General features: G+C 34.1%; 1 protein-coding gene across 19 annotated transcripts in view; it reads right to left on the bottom strand.

Annotated features, from left to right (window-relative positions):
- The window catches only part of LOC145239793 (DENN domain-containing protein 5B-like), a 410,159-nt gene that overhangs the window by 37,208 nt on the left and 352,108 nt on the right, over positions 1-20,843 (bottom strand). For 11 of the 19 annotated variants that reach the window (XM_080103314.1, XM_080103312.1, XM_080103307.1 and 8 more), the window contains one exon: positions 3,022-3,157. In XM_080103314.1, the coding sequence (XP_079959440.1) occupies positions 3,022-3,157 (136 nt within the window). Of the gene's footprint in view, positions 1-3,021; positions 3,158-10,068; positions 10,105-20,843 lie in introns of all 19 variants that reach the window. The other 8 variants (XM_080103310.1, XM_080103300.1, XM_080103304.1 and 5 more) reach the window with 1 other exon arrangement.

Genomic DNA, 20,843 nt, shown 5'->3' on the forward strand with positions numbered 1-20,843 from the left:
AAAAAAAAAAAAAAATGTGTCATGGTGTGACGATTGATGCTTTATATTTTTGTGACAAAACTTATTTCAAAACTGATTGTTGCAACTTTTTGAATTCCAGATTTTTGGATATGGACATTTGGATGTGCATTAGTTTTGATAATAGCCAATTAAAAATCTAATTTTAATAAATAACTTCTTTGTAGGCTAGGTCTGACACAAGGTCAAGCTCAGCATAATGTGTGCTCATTCCTGAACATCACAAGAGATGGATAGTAACAATCTTCTATGTATATACCACTAAAACTTTGTAGATCATGTTTGTTTGCCTGCTTGCTCTCTTGTTTATCCCCATACAAACTGAATGAAAGGGTGACCTCATTGATTAAAACAGAGGAGAATAACTGTTAGGAAGTTGAGTGCGAGATCACATTTCGATTTATGAAGCTTTCTCACAAAGAAAACAACAAATTAGCAGTAGCAGCAAATACATTATGGAATTAGAAGGGACAGCCCCCCCCCAACCATGACAAATAGCAGCAGCTAAAAACAATATTTACAAATCTTTACAAAATACTTAACTCTGATTGGTTAATTTCCAACAGTTTGATTGGCTGTCAAAATCCAATTTTGACCACTCAGAAAAGACTTGCCGTGGGAACCGGACACCTGCTATGTTTATGTTTAAATAGAAAGCAGCCAAGCTGATCAAGGGACTGGTTCGATAGAGCCCAGCACACGCCGCATGACTCCTTGTTAGTTGGGAATCCAGCTCCAAGATCAAGGAGAGCAAACAGTTTGGCCATGGGTCTTGACTAACACCAAGAGATAAAAAGTACTACAACCTCACCAGTCTACCACCAGCCAATACGGACTTCCACACCAGACCACTGGTCAAATCCCTAGTCTAAGGATCAACAAATCCATCGAAGGCACCACTACTAGATGCTGCTACTATGTACACTAGGAGACTTGACAGCTTACCCGAGAGAAGAGACAGCTGCAGACAAAGTTGATATCGCTAACTGGCAGACAACAAATCTGTACCATGTTAGGATCAACAAAGCCGTGACGCATAACTGAATAAACGTCCCATCTAAATGTGAGAGGAACAACATTTTCATAACAAATAGACGACAAATCTGCTAAGTTGCTTCCCTTAACGTTTCCCATTGAAAAAGGAACTCTTATTTTCCGAGATTGTTATCAAAACCACCCGGCACAAGGAATAACAAATGTTGACATATTTTATCAACAAAGAAAGACGAGAATCGCCGATAAAGACTATGCTGAAATGAATAACCTTAACAGCAAGGACAAACTGTTATTGAACTGAAGAACACTTTATTTTATTTTGCTTTTCTTAAGTTGATTTTTAAAATAAACGATTGAGAAATCAATCGCTTAAAATTAAACTTATGTTGTTTGTCTGGTTCTTTCCAGCCACCATACACTTATTCATAATACAACAATACAAATAGGTATCAATATGTCCATTCATGTATGTTAAGGACAGCCGTTGTAATCTGCTATAATATCTCCGTGTATATGCATTTTAACCAGTTGTAATTTGCCCATGTACAAATGAATGAGTAATACATGTCCTATTTGTTTTATTTCAATAGAAAGTCTGCTTCCATCATCTTTAAGCATGATGAATAACAAATGGAAGAAATTATACCAGTTTTATATCCTCATTCTAAAGAATAACATAAACACAAGTTTCTAATATAAACCTGTCAAGAAATGAGCATCATTCTAATAACAATAAGTAACAAAAAAAAAAAAAAAATCCTTGTTATGTTACGACGATTGATGCTTTATACTTTGTGACAAAACTTAGATTATCGCGACTTTTTGAATTCCAGAATTTTGGTTTGGTTTGGTTGTTTTTGTTTTACGGCATATCAACCCTTTTCCGGTTATTTAATGCCGAATCCAAAGATTTTGAAGAAAAATATTTTTAATAGAATATATTTGTTGTTTTCACGTAGGTTTCTATTTAACCCATAGTTGGGACCCTAACAGGTACTACCACTCCGGGTCAGAGTTGACCTGGGAGCAATGGTAATTAAAGGGTGGCTCCACACTCTCCAAAGCCCACAAGCTGGGGCCTCACCACTGGATATAGTTTAAGGTCATATCCAGGACCCCCATTGAGGGACTTTTACCCTCTGCAGGGGGGAAGTCGGCATATTCTAATGCCCCACCGACAGGGCCCAGAATTTTGGAAATTAAAATTTGGATATGTATTAGCTTTGAGAAATTTTCCACTATTACATTCTACTGTATCAAATAAATATTGATGTATGTCAGGGACAGCAATTGTAATCTGTTGTAATATTTGCATGTATGTCTGAGTAATATGTGTGTTTTAGGCATCAGAAATTCTACACAATTTTTTCTCAGTCCAATATCCCCAAAAGTTCTGATTAATCGTCTTAACTGTTGTGGTCCTGGTTAGGGGTCACAATATTAAGGTGAACGAGTCCTGGTGGTCACTACGAGCGATTAAACTGTGAGTGTGCTCGTCCCTCGAGAGCAGAAAGGCCTGGCTTACATAGTACCAGACAGGTCCATATTATCATGAATATAGGAGTGTTAACTATCCCAAAAAACTAACCTTAGTGGAAACTAATACCAACAGAATCGAGCCTGTCAAAATAACTATACCTTGCTGATTTATGCAAATAAAAGTTTTAATCTGGAAATTATAGCTGTTAGGGCAATATAACAAACACATAATGATCAAAGGGACCTAATACCATTTTGGTTTCAGACAGAATTACCTCCCCTGCTTTAACTCGCTTATGGAATTTTTTGTGTGAAGATGCAAGAACGGCACAAGATAGATGCTGGCAGGCACCATTTCACAACAGCCTCAGTTTGGGATTATAAGACCACGAGGAACCTATAGGACTGAAGTTGAATTATAAAGAACAGGTTTGGAAGAATCATTTTCACTTATAATTATAAAAGTTGTTCATAACAATAGTAAATCTGAAAAATAGAAAAAAAAACCAAAAAAAAAACCCAACTTACTTCATGTCGGCGGTGAGAGATCTGGGCAATGCTTTTAATACTGGTAACTCTGCCCCTCCTTTACTACGAGAACGTCTATGAGTAGGAGCAGCTGGTTTCTCCTTTTCAGCTTCGATGCTGTTTGCAGCAGCAGCATCTGTAAATTAACCAAACAAGTTGTGATCATTATTAGGCCTTTCACTGTGGATAAATAAATAAATAAATAAATAGCATGATGCCCTGTTATCATCAACCATAAACAAGTCCTCTGTTTTAACCTCGCCTGATTCACTGGTCTGAAATAATTAAAAATGTCATATATTACATACTCGGTTAATGTTTAACAAGAATTCCAAAACACATACCTTCACATATAACGTGATCAAGCGATAAGATAATTATTCTTAACTAAAAAAATCAAAATGACTGCAAGGGAGACTATCCTGATTCTTACTATCGTTTGTTTACTGGAAGTAATCCCCCTTCGGTCAACAGGGTGAAGAGTCCAGATTTGCTTTTGTTTATTTAACATTGGAAACAAATCCATTTCTGCTTTGACGACAATCTGTTCCGAGGATAATTGTGTGTGTGTGTGTGTGTGTGTTTTATGGAACTCACTCGAGACAAGGCATGAAGTCACTTAATGTAAGGAACTAACAAGAACGAAAGCGGATTATTGCAAAGACAGGAGATGCCTATTGACCTTAATGTTAAAAAGATTAAGTCTGTAGATAGAAGGAAAACAGTGAGCAGGAAGAGTTCCATGACCTTGAAGTTCTTTGAAAGAAGCTAATGTAATAGGAAGCTGTATTACAATGAAGTATTAAAACAGCAAATTGATGAAGACCACTAGACAAACGAGTCAAACGAGCTAGAACAAAGGAAGCAGGGAATAGATTAGGAACATATACCATCATAAGTATTTGTAGAAAAGACTGAGACTAGCAACATCACATCTGTGAGACGGAAGCTGCAGTGAAAAAGAAAAGGTAGGGCCAATCAAATTATAGATACGTTTCTGCAATTGAGCAAAAAATTTCAAGTGGGACATAGATTCATCAGCCCAAATATGGCAACAGTACTCCATACATGGTCTGATAGTAGATCTCTTATGTTGATGATGTGAATCAACTAAATGGTACCGTTTGTTGCCCAAGGTTCCTAGCCTAATGCATAAGCATTTGTATCATTTCCATCTTGGGTTTCTTCTGCTGGGAACACTCCCATATTGTCTCTTTATCTGTTGTTTTCTCCGTATTGAAAAACAAATGTTACTTACACAGAATAAGGACTGTCGGTGTTTGTATAGATTGATAATCTTTTAAATGAACGCATTTCAGGTGAAAACATTACATACTGATGAGTCATGTCGAAAATTAATATGAACCCCCCCCCCCCCCTTTTTATTTTAGTTCTTTACATCAAGTGGTTTCATGCCTTATCTGGAGTGATTTCCATAAAAAAAGGTCACCAAAAAAAAAAAAAAAAAATCACCTGTTATTAAAAAAATACTCTGATAAAAAACAAAACAAAAAAAATCTGAAACAAAATTAATGGCCAGCCAAAATTAAAAATAAAATTTTAAAATATTCAAAGAATTTCTACAAAGTATTTGATTTTCTTTCCCAACTTTTTTGATTAGATTCTACTTTTTTTTTTTAGATGATTATGAAAAACTTGGTGGAAAAAAGATCCCCCTCTACAAAAAAACAAAAAAAAAAAAAAACAAAAAAAAAAAAAAAAAACAACAATTATTTAGAATTTGGAGAATTAGTTTTGTATATAAATTTAACGTAAAATAATCCCTTATTTTTTGGGTCATTCAAACTTTTTAAGGCAGTTAACTAATTTTATTACCACAAACCATTAATCCAACTGCCAAGGTCGTAACGCCATATGTAATTGCCTAAAACAAACAAAGAACCCCATTCACAAAAAAGAACCTCCCCCCCCAAAAAAAAACAGGATTTATCTTCCATACAAAATAATATTCTTTTGCATATCTACCCTCTAACACTATAATGGCTTAAAATAGAGGATCATTTTATGTTTAATTTATATGTGAAACTGATCCCCCTCTTTAAATTCTTAAATTGTTTTTTTTTTCCTTCCTTTCTTGACAAGTTTTCCAGTAGAACATAAAAAAATGATTGTTTTCCTTCTGTTTAGACATAGAAGGGAAACATTTGCTTTTAAACTTTAATTCAACCCAGAAATGACATTCGATTTGTCAGATTAAAGACTCAGAATTTCAAAAGTGTCCTTCTTAAATCTACTACTAATATGTTAAAACAGCTGATTTGCGTCTTCTGTCTTGTGAAACTTAAAAATTAATAAGTAAAATTTTAAGTCTTTAAACTTTCAATAGAAAGTAATCTTTGGTCTAAATTAAAGACAAAACTGCTATTGTTATAACAGCATTCAGCCTGGTTGTGTTGAGTCAGTTTCTTCTGCGGCCTTCATTACACTTTGAATCATGGCGACCCACGAGATGTAGTGCAGGCCAAGAAGCACAAATGTCAAGTACAATGGTGCATTCATTTTAAAATTTATTAATAATGAATGCATAATGTAGTATTATTAATATTTTTACTATTAGTAGTTAAATTTGCTGCCAAGAAGAAAGATGGATTCCTTTTAACATGAATTATTACAAAAATATTCCAAGCCAGAGAAAGTATTTTTTAAAAGGAATTAAATTGAATTACATTTTATTGTTCTGAAGCATATGGTGTCATAATCTACGATTGCACTCAAAGGAACGATCAGAATCTTAAAACGATTTCTTGGTTGGAATATATAAGATAGTCGGTGAATCTTTGGCATCTGGTAGTCTGCCCCATCCTCAAGTTGAACAAACTGATAAGAAAATTGAAAAAAAAAAAAAAAAAAAAAAAATACAAGAACTAGCTATTCAGAACTAAACATAAATGATAGAAACAAAGGAAAGCAATAAGTTTATCATTTGTCGTTGTAGTATTAAAAAGTTAACAATTGAACACAAGTTGTTATTTAACACATAGCTTGGAGTGGGGGGGGGATTTCCCCAACAATATTGTGTGGAAATGAACATAGATGTCACAAGGATTTGAAAATATCAGACGATTCCATATTCTACTGTGGTATATCCATTAACCCCTTCCTAATTTATCAAAAATGTCAAAAGCAATCAAAATTGATTTTCTGCAGTGCAGTCTTTCTTTCACATGCAAAATGACTAGATAATAAGACACCAAATAAATGCTACTTCTAATAACTAGCACAACATAAAAATCTATTGTGTTTACAAGATGACCCACAAAAACATGTCACCGATGGAATCATTAATAAAATCACAATCGTTTCCGCAATACAACGATATTTGGTACAATTAAACTTCAATCCATGTTTGATTTGTCCATCAAGTTTCAGTCATAAAACTCTAAGTCTTTGTTTTATAGTCGTTTAATAATAAGTATATTTGGATACAACTTGCAAAATTGTTAATAATTCAGAGACATTCCTCTCTAGACATTGCTCTGATTTGGGCTGTGATGAGCCTCTTCGGTTCAGGAATAGTCTCAGGATTGTTTTGATAGATATTATCTTTGGGATAATCTCACAAATAAAAGTCTGGTTGGTATGAAGCCTAATCAGGATCACCTTTTCTACTGATGAGACGATTACTAGGCGTGTCCCTGCATATTATTGAATGGCAATAAAATAAAGATTGTTGAACCTTCATGACTGAAACTAGGTAGACAAATCAGGCATAAACTGAGGTTTATTTGTACAGAATATGGTTAGATTGCAGAAAAGATTGCGCATTCATGGGTGACATTTCTTTATTTTTTGAGAGGGGTAGAGGAGGGCATCCTGTACATCTCCAACATGGCTTATTACAATGAAGACATTTAAAATGGATACAAGTATTTTAATAGTCCAGTTACTTACGTTATTTCTATCAACAGTTAAATAATAACTCCTTGAAAATACACCCTAGAAAATGGTGCAAGTCCAAAATTCAATCTAATCTATATCAATAAAATTGTAGATGCACGTATGTTTAGTCTGTGTGTAAATATTTAACCAATAAACTTTTAAACTACCGATCACATAACACAGAAATTAACAGGAGATAGTAATTATACACCAAGAATAGTTTATAACAAGCAAAATCTTTGTTTGGATGGATGAACAATGCACACAGAAACATGTTGGCAAGTTGAAATGTAAAATGTTCATTTCAACTTGCCGACATAATTGCGTTAGTTTGTGCATGCGTAAAACTAATTATAGCTAAAACTCGTCTAATTTAAAAACTTTCTTATCTGTCTGTTGTATTAGCTTAAATGGTAGGAAACGCATCCGGAGTGCTAAATTTTTTCGTCCTGATTCTAGCTGTTGCCACCCAAGTCAATTTTATGTTTTTTTTAAACTTTTGAAATCAATACTATAATACTATATATTTGGTACAATATAATATTCAATAGACAATTGGCTCTGTAATAATAAATACAAAACTTGCATAAATTAAAATATATTTAAGTGTATTTTACGATCAGTAAGGTCAAGCGCCTCCATTGCTAGTTAAAAAAAAATTAAAAATTAAAAGTAGAGAAAAATCTTTATAATGTATGTTCCCATCATGAAATGAAACTGTCATATTCCGAAAATCATGTAAATTGATCAAGTAGCTTGTTTTTTTAATATATATACTCATTTTTTTATGAGTTTTAGCGATCCATAGTATACAGTGGACATTAAAAGGCTGATTTTAAAATCTTGATAGTTTAAATTTAGTTGTCTCTCTTTTATTAAAGATGACGGACCAAAATCCAATATCTTGTTTCCTCATAAAATTTGATTTTCTTAGTTAAAAAAATAACTACTTGATCAATTTACGTGATTTTTTTTTTTTTAAATATGGCATGTTTGTTTTGGGACAGATACGTACATTTTAAAGATTTTTCTGTCCTTGTATTTTAATTAGGTTGAATTCTGGACAAGAACCAAGAAAATACAGGTGTTTTTTCTGCAGTAATGAATTTTAAATGATTTAAAACAGGCAATGATTATGATAATGTTGTACGTAGTAGCAGTTGTGAGGAGAATAGTTTCTGGAACTGATAAGAGAGAGGTTGACTGATCACTAGACACAGGAACACTCTTGGTTCCCCTCAAAGACGAGAGTGCCGGTAGATTAAGAATATGCCTTGGCTTGCAAGGGAGCATTTTTATTTGAATCCTGTCGAGAAAGCTACACCTTCTTTGGACAATTTGCAATGATTCAGAATGCCAATAGTACATAACTGTCCATATAACCGGACAACTTGTGTTGACTTGAAACATTTCATTGCGATAAAACATACAAATAATGACATAGAAATCAACTTCTCAAAAACAGTTGTTCAGAAAACAATCCCAGAACTGAATCAAATAAAGACAACTGATCTTTGTTCAATATTTTTTTCAGATAAAACTTTATAATAAATAATTCATTTGTCTTATCTTTTAATCAGAAACATTTCTATTTCTCAACTTGAATAAAAAAATTCAATTGAACTGCAGTAATGTTCAGATAAGTAATTATTATTGTTCAAATATTATGTCATTTCAATTGTTTTGTCATATGTATAGAAAATGAACTTAAAACAAATATTTTATCAAAAGTGTTCAACAAAAGGTAGAACTATATATATATATATATATATATATATATATATACACACACACACCTTTTATGAATATGGGATTATCATAATTTTCACCATACTGCCATGCCTACAACAAATCTAAATATTAAGAGTGTTCTGGGTATCTACAACAGTAGGAACTGGATTAGGATTTCTAATATAAATTAATGAAAAAACAGATGAACTGATAGGGATAGCTAGAAAGAGTAAATGATAGAGTAACACTGAATGAGAGTAAGAGAGATGAAGAGTGAGAGAGAGAGAATACATTAGAGAGACTGAGAGAGAGAATTTGTTAGAGAGACGGGGAGGGAGAATGCGTTAGTCAGAGAGAGAATGCGTTAAAGAGAGAGAACACGTGAGATAAAGAGAGAAAGAGAGAATGAGAACGCGTGGGAGAAAAAGAGAATGAGAACTCATGGGAGTGAGAGAGAGAACGAGAACTCGAGAGAACGCGTGGGAGAGAGAGGGAGAACGCGTGGGAGAGAGAGGGAGAACGCGTGGGAGAGAGAACGAGAACGCGTGGGGGAGAGAGGGAGAACGCGTGGAAGAGAGAGAGAGAGAGAGAACGAGAACGCGTGGAAGAGAGAGAGAGAGAGAGAACGAGAACGCGTGGAAGAGAGAGAGAGAGAGAGAACGAGAACGCGTGGAAGAGAGAGAGAGAGAGAGAACGAGAACGCGTGGAAGAGAGAGAGAGAGAGAACGAGAACGCGTGGAAGAGAGAGAGAGAGAGAGAGAGAGAGAGAACGAGAACGCGTGGAAGAGAGAGAGAGAGAGAGAACGAGAACGCGTGAGAGAGAGAGAGAGAGAGAGAGAGAGAGAGAGAGAACGAGAACGCGTGAGAGAGAGAGAGAACGAGAACGCGTGAGAGAGAGAGAGAGAGAGAAAGAGAATGCGGGAGAGATAGAGAACGTGTGTGTGTGTGTGAGAGAGAGAGAGAGAGAGAGAGAGAGAGAGAGAGAGAGAGAGAGAACAAGAATCCGTGGGAGAGGCATAGACAGAATGTGTCAGGGAGAGACTGAATGATGAACCAGATAGGATATGGAATGATAGATGAGGAGAGATATGAATCCAATAACACCTCTACGTCTCTCTTCTTTTATTGGTATCAAGGGGCGAGTGACTAGAAAGTGAGCGAGGTAATTTTAACCTCATTTTAAAAGACAAAAAGCTGATTGCCGGTGTTTAGCTAACAAAGCTTCACGTGAACAACTAACAAGATTTCTATACAATAGTTAATTTTATTTTTACAGGATGGATAAAAAAAAAAAAAAACTTTAAAGAATGGTGGGGTTATGGGAAGGTGCAACAATTTTTTTTTTTAAATTTATAACTAAACTTTCTGCAACGGTTGGATAAGAGCGGCAGGAAACAAAAGAAAATGTCAACATACTAACGACACGTTTCCGTAAGATAAACCAGATCATGGCTGAAAGAAAAGATTGTTTGAAAAGAAAAGGAAAATTCATTAAATAATGAAGATAAAAATAAAATAAAAAAATCAGATCAATGAATAAAAAAAGCAAAATAAAAAAAAAGGATAATTTTCTTCTCTTAATTTTTTTAAAATTCAAAACAAAAATAAGATGCAATAAAAAATATTTGAAGCTGAATTTTTTTAAATAGATTTAACGGTGTAAGTCCAGAATTCAACCTAATTATTTATATATACATAAAAAAAAAAAAAATAAATAAAAAATAAAAATCTTTACGATGTGCGTACACGTACACCGGTTAAGGAATGAAAATGCCATTCCCGAAATTATGTAGTTTTTTTGTTTGTTTTTTTTACATAGAAAATCGTCTCATTCTTTTACGATTTTTAGCGATTAGGCATTACAAAGTTGATTTTGATCTCTAATCCTGTCTCAATAGTTCGAATTGAGCTGTGTCCCCTTTATTAAAAATGGCAGACTGAGACACATCGTCTTCGCTTCTTTATAAAATTTGATTTTTTTAGTAAAGGAAACAACAAACAAACAAACAAACAAAAAAGCTACTTGATCAATTGTATTTTTCTTGTTTTTTGTTTTTGGAATCCTTCGAAATGAGGCTTCATAATTTGTGTAACTGATATTTTTTTTTTTTTTTTTTACAGACTTTTGCCCGCATCTTCATAGTTGTTTAACTGCATTTCGGCCAACTCATTCTGAAGGAGGTCAAAGGATGAGTTAGCCAACATTTATTTATTTATTAGCCAACAATTATTAAAACAATGACAAAAGTCTGAAAAAAAAAAAAAAAAAAAATGAATACAGGACTTGATCAATTTACGTGATTTTTGGAATATGACATTTTCGTTCCGTGATGGGTACTACATCATAAAGATTTTCTGTATTTTTGTTTTTGGTTTAGGTTGTCTTCTGGACAAGAATCGAACATATTTAAACTTCCTTTTTAAACACTCTTCATATAAAAAAGAAAATACATACGTTTGCAGTGGTGCTATATTTACATATATATCTAATATATAAAACTATACAGTCAAATCTTCCGTGTTAAAATTACATAGCAATGAATCTTACAAACCAAAATTTGATTCTGACCAACGATGTCTTCTTTTTCATCTATTTAGAATGTTCTTTTACACTAAAATCTTTGCCAAAAATAATTATTCCGACAAAGATTATTATAGCGATAACAATTTTAATTACCTCAAAAGTTCAAAATTTAAGAAAATGATATTTTAACTTAATTGCTATGACTATGAATTATCTCCCATACATTTTGATTTTTTTTCTCATCCCTTCGTGACATGCATTATTAGTTTTTAAACTATAAATAAATTGTTGGTTACATTGGCCTTCGGGACAAGATCAAAGTGTAGTATCTGTTCCGACAGATACTGCACTTAAGATGATTTGTACCAGTCAATGGAGGGGAAACCCTCTATACTGGGACAATTATTATTTTTGGTAACCAGAGTGCCCCCTTTTTGCCTACTTTTAGGGGAGTTGGTTTTTACCTCACATTAAAAACGGCCTTGTGCCTAATTTGCTCAGTGGGGGAGCAAATAAATACCATCTGTTCCGACAGATACTGCAAGCAAAGACCATATGTGGGGGAAACCCCACATATAAGACCTTGGTCAATGTAGGGGCAACCCTTCATACCAATTGTCACTATCCAGCTCCCCTACTCTCCGGGGAGCTAGTCCCCATTTCCCCTTCACTCCTCACATTAAAAATCGGCCTTGTGCCTAATTTGCTCAGTGGGGGAGCAAATAAATACCATCTGTTCCGACAGATACTGCGAGCTATGACTAGCAAAGACCAGCTATGACTAGCAAAGACCAGATGTGGGGGCAACCCCACATGCCTGACCTTTAACCAGCTCCCATTTCCCACCTCTCGGGAGCTGGTCCCCTTTTTCCCTTCCCCCTCCCTTCACTCCTCACATTAAAAATCGGCCTTGTGCCTAATTTGCTCGGTGGGGGAGCAAATAAATACCATCTGTTCTTCAGATGCTGCACTTCTATTTCTTGTTCTCTTTCGGTGGAGGAGAAATCCTTTACGACTGAGACAATTTTTATTTTTGTACCTTTTCTCCACGTTAAAAAACGACCCTGGTGTCTAACTCTGTCCCATGGGAAGGCATAGTAAATAGGTACATTATATTATTTATTTCAAATAAAAATTTCTCTCTCTCTCTCTATATATATATATATATATAAACACAAAATCCCTTTTAAAGCGCTATAAATACTTTTAATTTTTTGCCGCTTTATTCTTCACTAGGAACAGAAACACATTATGTACGTCCAAACAAGTTTGTTTATTTATTATATAAGCAAACAATTGTTTCAGCCCGTTTTGCTTTTAAACTTACAAACTATTTGTACTGATAAAACCATATTATATAGCTGGTGTGTGGAATATGATGATACAATGTTATGACTCAAAAAATTCTAATTATAAATAAACGGACGATTTGCAAGAAGATTATTCATCAGGTGGAGGTGATTTTGTTTTTTGAGTATATTTTAGCATTAATGACTGCCAATATTGAAGTAAAAATAAAAACACATATACAGCGAAACATATTAGTATGAACCGAAACACTTGTTTGCTTATATGATAAATGAACAAACCTTTCTTGACGAACATAATGAGTTTTTATTCCCAGTAAAGAATAAAGTGGTAATAAATTAAGAGTATATATATGTGTGTGTGTGTGTGTGTGTGTGTGTGTGTGTGTGTGTGTGTGTGTGTGTGTGTGTGTGTGTGTGAAAGTTAACCTGAAAAAGTAAGTTATCAACTAAAATTGAAATGCCATCCTGTTGTTTATTTTTTCGCTAGGAGCAATCCTTCACGGCTGAGACAATTTTTAATTTTTATACCTTTTCTCCACGTTAAAAAACGACCCTGGTGTCTAACTCTGCCCCCGTGGGAAGGCACTGTAAATAGATACTTTAACCATTTTTAACTTTATTGACATGATGATGTAATAAAGTACTTTAATCCTTACCTGCTCATTATTTTCATTATATATATATATATATATATATATATATATATATACCTAGCGTTGACAGGTGAAAACAATATACATCACGTGACATCCTCTATGACATCATATATGATGTATATTGTGAACAAACAAACACAAACAAACAGACAGATCATATTGGATGACATCATACGTGATGATGTTACAGGGAGTTATAATGAAAGTAGAGTCACGGGCAATGCTAGGTAGATAATCTAGTAATATATTTATATACCACCTGCTATGATGGCATATACAAAGACACAAACAGGAATACAGGAATAGAATAGATACAATTAATACTACACAATGAAAATTCGATTAGTTATTGATATTAGTAGTTTCAGAAGGTATAAGAAAATTGCCCGGTTGAACTAAGAAAATACACTACAGCTCCATTCTCAGCAAAACTAATGACGACTTATGAAGAATATAAAAATCTTTATAATGATACCAATGTGGCCAATAGAAATGTACTGACTGTTCCAAAGAACTTGGACTACACTGGATCAAGTGATGGATAAGAGCAAAGCATAAGAGCATAAAAGGTAAGAGAATGGTTAAAATAAGGAGCCATGTACAGGAAGTTTATAAATTACTAGCAGAGGTGGGGTGGGGGTGACCGGGCGTAAAATACGCTTAAATATGATATTTGAATTTGTCCAGATTTTGTATATATTATTGCAGAGTCATGATTTCAAAAGTAAAAAAAAAAAAGTATTCAGGTGCCATCAGCGAGAATTGAAACCGAAACTGTAGCATTCAAAGCTGGTGACGTTATCACTGTAACGACACCACTGTAACAACGTGGCACGTTTCTAAACTGATTAAAAATTAAAAATAAACTAAGATGAATGTACAAAATGTTTAACGATTTTTTCACAATTTTGACCCATTTTTAACCCTTTAAAAACTATTTTAACCGACTAAAGACCCATAAAAGAAAGGCCTGTAAAAAATCCAATCATTTGAGACACCTAGCGCTGCTCTGCAACTTTTAGTTTCGGAGGAGATAGAGTTTGAAAATATGGAGACGGACAAACAGATCGACAGACAAACCAACAGACAGACAGACATATAGCCGCTTATATATTAGATAATACTTAATTAGATGCCTTACATGCTTAGAGTCTCCAGTGATTTAGCAATGCACAGCATGCCATTTCTTGCATCAACTTCTTAACACACCTGGATAATGCAGGCACTAGAGAGCATGGTAGACAGAGGAAGTCTTGAGTACATAAGTGATTTGATTGCATACAACATGATATAATATATACACATACACATACACACACATACACACAGAGTGCTTACATGAGGTGTTACCCAGTTTGGAATACTAGCATCACAAATATTAAAACCGGACGATGTAAACAATAATCCAAAAAATAAAAACGTAAATAATCATCCAAAAATGCAGACAAATTTATCAATTTTTAATGTTAAAATTTAGTTTTAAACTGGAAACGAGTGCGTTTGCTATTAAATAAGCATTTAAAATTATTATAAGTAAGAATCTTACATGTTTATTTTAGTACTCTAATTTCAAAACAGATGGAAAACGTGGGTACATCATCGTAAAAGTGGGTACACAATTTTAAAACCCATCGTAAAATTTTCAGTGAGCACACAAATTTTATGGTAAAAGTGTGCACACAAAATGCTAAAAGTATGTACAAAATTTTTAAACCGATGGTAAAAGTGGGTACACAATTTTGAAATGGATGGTAAAAGTGGGTACACAATTTTAAAATGGATGGTAAAAGTGGGTACACAATTTTGAAATAGATGGTAAAAGTGGGTACACAATTTTGAAATGGATGGTAAAAGTGGGTACACAATTTTGAAATGGATGGTAAAAGTGGGTACACAATTTTGAAATGGATGGTAAAAGTGGGTACACAATTTTGAAATGGATGGTAAAAGTGGGTACACAATTTTGAAATGGATGGTAAAAGTGGGCACATAATTTTAAAGTTAATGGTAAAAATGGTACTAGAATGTAAAAATTGATAGTAATAGTGGGTATACAATTTTTAAAACAATAGTAATAATTGTTCATTCTCATACAATTGCCCAAGATCTTTCAACTGACATTCATGAGGTTTGCTGCTAGAATTTAAATCCAAATTTAACACGGTAATAAAAAAGTAATGTCCAATGAAATGTTTATGATGCCCATAAATGATTTAGAAAACCGAACAAGGATTATTATATAATAATTTGTGAAAATATATAGCAATTAAACAACCCAGACGCTTCCAGGTTTCTTTCCCATAGGGAACTATCAGGCTAAAATGCTGATTCCCTATTGGGATGAAACATGGAAACCATTGCCATAAATATATATTCATAACTTACTACCAATGGTTTACTAATGTATTGAGGAATGTTAAAATAAATACTGAAAATCGATACATAAAATATTGTATATTTTTATACCATTTTATGTGGCTACATTATTTTCAAATCATATTCCAAATAAAGAATATACATAATTCTATTTAAATTGTTTACAGCAGCTTCAAGGCGGTGATTATTTTCAGTTATCTATAACTTTTGAAATCAGTACTATATCCTATATTCAATAGAGAATTGGCTCTGTAATAACAAATACGAAATCTGCATGAATTAAAATATATTTAAGCATATTTTATGACCGGGCAAGCCTCCCCCACCAGTACAAAATAAACAGAAAAGTTGAAAATTTTTAAAAATAAAAATAAAATAAAATAAAATAAATAAATAAATAAAATTCCTTTTATTTGCATTTAAAAGTGTTTTTTTTTTAACAGTTTGTCTGTTTGTTCTATGTTTTATAAACAAATTTTTTTTTTTTGTTTTTTTTACTCACGTTCACCCCTAACAAGGCATATTGGCACTTGCACATAAGGGGCTACTATCTGGGGCCATGCCTAGGAAAGATTAATAAGATGTTGGTATACGTTATGGTTAAACTTCTGCATATCAGTACAGCCAGGAAAGCAGGTAGCAAGAAGGGAATTCCAAAGTCTAGCTGTTTGAGGGAAGAAACTATTAGAAAAGAAAGCTTTCTGGCATTTAGGGACATCAACAGTGAAAGGGTGAGATCTTATTGCTAAGTGGGTTTGTCGGGGATACGTATGTTGAGGGGACACAAGTGCAACGAGTTCATCAGAGCACATTCTATTAAAATATTTGTAAAACAGGCACAAAGGTGCAACATTGCAGTGATGGGACAGGGGTTGGAGCTTAGTTGACAAAGTGGTACTTATTAGATTGACAACTCTTTTTTGGACCCTATCCAAGAGGGAGAGGCTAGTGATAAATGCACCAGCCCAGATGTGGCAACAATACTCCATTCATGGGCGAATGGTGGCCTTGTAAAGGTACAGGATACTCTCAGATGTGAGTAGTTCTCTAGCTCAATAGAGGAAACCCACTTTCCTCACAATGTCCTCAATGTATTTGTTCCAGTTCAGATTGTCTGCAAATGTTAGGACGAGGAGTTTGAAGGAAGAATTCTCAGGTAGGGTGTTATTTGTCATGGATATCAGCGGTTGAAGAGGCATCTTATAATTGTTAAAGGAGAGTAACTTAGTCTTACTAGTATTAAATGTTACTATTCATTTGCAGCCCCATTCCACTACCATCTGGAGGTAAATTTCTAACGATTCTGCCATTGTCTTAGATTTATGTACATTCGTTCTTCCCTCATGCATGTTATAGAGCATTGTATCATCAGCAAATATATCCATCTCGGACACAATATTATCAGGAAGGTCGTTTATGAATATCAGGAATATTAGTAGTCCAAGAATTGACCCCTGAGGCACTCCCGCATTAACGTTATGCTACTTGGATGTATGTCCATCAATGACAACCTGGATGGTCCTATTGTCTAAATCCATTCATTTGCAAAAGCGTCATTCTTCAGAAGATGTTTTAAGAGCTATCTTGAGATTATTATGCTGGATGGCTTGAGGAGACACTTTTTTTTTTTTTTATTTGACCAGAGTTTATATCTTTATGCCATTTCCTCTTTTTATTTTTCTTCTCATATTTAGTAAATTTTATGTATCTTTCTTAGAATTGAGCTTTAAATTCGCTTTTTGTACTAAACATAAAAAAACCTGACATCACTAAGAATACTAAAGTCTAAGAAATGGGTCAAAATATTCAATATTCATGAGCGCGCAAATAACTTTGCTGACTATAAATATTTAATTTTCATGTTTGACTGGGATTTAAATTCTGTCTTCTTTATTTTCATAAGGAAATCGTTATGTACAATGCGTAGCAAGTGTTGCACTACACTCGTCAAAAGTGCATTGTACATGTGTGCATATATACGAAGGAGTATCAGTTGTAGTTTTAAATGAAATTTTGGAAAACATGAATATTATAAAGGAAAGATCTATAAAGTGCACAATCTGTCTTATCTCAGTGTACAACCTGATGTCCTCTGCATATTTTTGTACGACAGCATTTAAGTTGGCATCTATGTCATTAATAAATGCAAAAAGCAGAAAGGGACTAAAGACAGATTATTGTGGGAAATGAGATTACATCTCATACAGTGAAAAGTAAAGGATTTCATTCAAACCTCATACTATCTATATATTAATACGATAGTGTGTGTGTTATTTTCTGTGTCACGCTTACATTCGGGTCACTTAATTGTTGTGTATTTCCATTTCTTGTCATAAATAATTTTACTAAGAATTTTTCATAAGTTTTGGTTTCGTTTTTGATTATGGCTGAAGGAACTCAACTTTATATATATATATATATATATATATATATATATACACACACACACACAATCATATATTCTTTTCATAAGTTTTTATTTCGGTTTTGATTCAAGTTAATGCACCCAAGTAATATGAATATATTTTTTTATTTTTGAAATCGCAACATTATAATATATAAAAATCGATAGAACATTAACTCTATAATAATATATACAAAATCTGCAAGAATTAAAATATCATACTTAAGCGTGTTTTACGATCAGGCTTTGCCGGGCATTCGTACTAGCTTAGATAAATACTTTTGCAGTTTTAGCAAAAAAGCTACAATGATATCAGAGCGTCTCCATTTACACTGAACATCGACAGAATGCCAACATCAATATGTTACATATGAATGAATCCCCCGTGGAATTTCCACAGGTCCCGCTAGATATTATTATTCTTCAAACTACTGTTCTTCTCTTGAGTGTTATTTTCACAACATTTCAGTCTATGTAACTTCTGATCTCGTTCAGGTGTATCTTGTTGAACTCTGGGAATCTTTGTCAAACTCTGGGATCTGCATTGAATTCCGAATGGAATCATTCATTTAATCCACATGTAGCATGCTTTCATTCCATCAGTCATGACGAGGCCTATGACATCAGAATATTCTTATCATTGTTTTGACTCTTGAATATATATCCGACACAGTTAATCAATCGAGAACCACATCACTCTATATAAAAGCATATAAGATATCCACGGATACACACTCGAGAGTCAAAACAATTAAAAGAATATGCTGTTGTCCTAATCCTAGTCATGACTGATGGGTAGTCTTAAGTAATTTGCAATTGTATTTTTAGTGTCACCTGCGCTGAGGATGTGAAATTTTGTGCAAATTCTTGAGTTTGACAGAAAGATTCCCCGAGTTCGAGAAGATATACCTGAAGAAGGTTGAAGATTACATTGAACAAAATGTTGTGAAAGTAACACTAAAAATGAGAATAGTAATCTGAAGAATTATGATAATATGAATGATCAATCCTTAACTAAAACAAGTATGCATGGTCCCCCATGAGTGCACAGTGAACGGGGCATAAAAAAAAAGGACTAAGTTCAGCATTGCCCCCTCCCCCTCATTTAGCCCCAAAAGTTCCCAGAGATGTCAAATCCTGGAGAAAATGAACAAATGGTGCAGTTTTAGGCCTTAACATATGTAAATTTGAGTTCTGCACCATGCAAAAAAAAAAAAAAAAAAAAAAAAAGAAATAACTAAGTCCATCATTTGCCCCCCCACCCCATTTAGTCTCAAAAGTCCCCAAAGCCTTAACATATTTAAATTTGAGTTCAGCACCATGCAAAACTGCTAAATAGACATGCACAGAAAATTTTGGACAAATATGGTAAAATAGTCCCAAAAATGGAGTGTTTTTATTAGCCCTAAAAGAGCCCCTGGGGCACACCCAAGAGTTATCGCGAAGTATAGACAAACAAAATTATATAGAAATCAGTTAGTCACAACTTTTCAGAAAGTTAAAAAAAATCCAAGGCATTAAGACAACCAGAGATTTCCCGGAAAATCCGTTCTGTCACTTTTTTACTCATATCATGTTTAATGTTTGTGCAAAATTTTTAAAAATTCCAAGGCATAGTTATTTAGAAAAGTGCAGACAGATGAACGGACAAGGGTGATTTTACAGGTCCATCCTCCTTTTGTCGGAGGGCCAAAATTCAAATATAGTTCATTAAACCTGAAAAAAAAACAAACAAACTCATTCTTCACATCTCATTGCATCTATTTGAAGAATTTCAGCATCATATTCGGTTTAGTGTCCATTTTACATGTTGATGGCTTTAATTGCCTTTTCAACTGATCTATCTCTGGCCAGGTCTTTATCCCTCTCTCTTTCAAGTTCATTCTTATTAATTCTTCTCATGTTTTCCTTGGGCTTCCCATGCCAACTGACTATTACCTTAACTCTTCTATATACACTAACCCAAGAACTCTCCCCCATTCTTTCAATGCCAACAAAATCTTATGCACACATCACCTGATACTGTCAGGATTTAATCTTCCTCTGAGGTTATCAGATCTAAGCCTATCTTTAAGCTTAATAATTACATATCATTCTCGTAGCATTCCTCTGCATGCAACACATAGCCTCAATCCTCGCTGGCCAGGTTTTACTTTCATATCATACTGCATACACATGCTTGATAGACTCTTCCCTAGGTGAACAGTGAAAATGCTCTACTGATTAATAATGGAAGAAATTCTCAGAGTATATTCATCCAATCCTACTCTGTGCAATCACATTAGCACCAACTTCTCCCTGTGCTACATGATATCATCCAAGTAGCAAAACTACTGTACAACCTCAATAGCCACACCATCAAATGGATTGGCAAGTGTTTAAATGACACAATCCTCCCCGATATTATCTCCTCCTCTTTATTCGAGTAGGTGGGGAGTGATAGCCTGGGAGATAATTTCCGCTGATGACGTCATTCCTCTTTAAATTATGGTGTGAAGTGGGGGGAAAACTTGATATTATTATCACATAGATTGGCAAGTGTTTAATGAGACAATCCTTTCAGACATTATCTCCTCTTATTTATTTGAGACGGGGGAGGGGTGATAGGCTGGGGGGGAGTCACTTCTGATGGTAACATCATTCCTCTTCAAATTATAGTGTTAAGTGGAGGACGACTTTAGATTATTATCACATGGATTAGCAAGTTTTAATTAGACAGTCCTTCCAGACTTCATCTCCTCCTTTTTATTCAATTTGTAAGGGGGGGGGGGACTAGGGAGTTTACTTCTGGTTATGACGTCATTCTTCATCAAATTATTGTGGAAAGTGGGGGACGACTTGACATTATCAAAGTGCTCAATATCCTAGACAGAGCAGGTGTGTTTAATTGCAGCATGTCCTGGACGAAATAATTACTTTAT

This window comes from Euprymna scolopes, chromosome 19 (assembly GCF_053919585.1).
Source record: "Euprymna scolopes isolate OS-2025 chromosome 19, ASM5391958v1, whole genome shotgun sequence".
In the NCBI taxonomy this organism is placed as follows: domain Eukaryota; kingdom Metazoa; phylum Mollusca; class Cephalopoda; order Sepiida; family Sepiolidae; genus Euprymna; species Euprymna scolopes.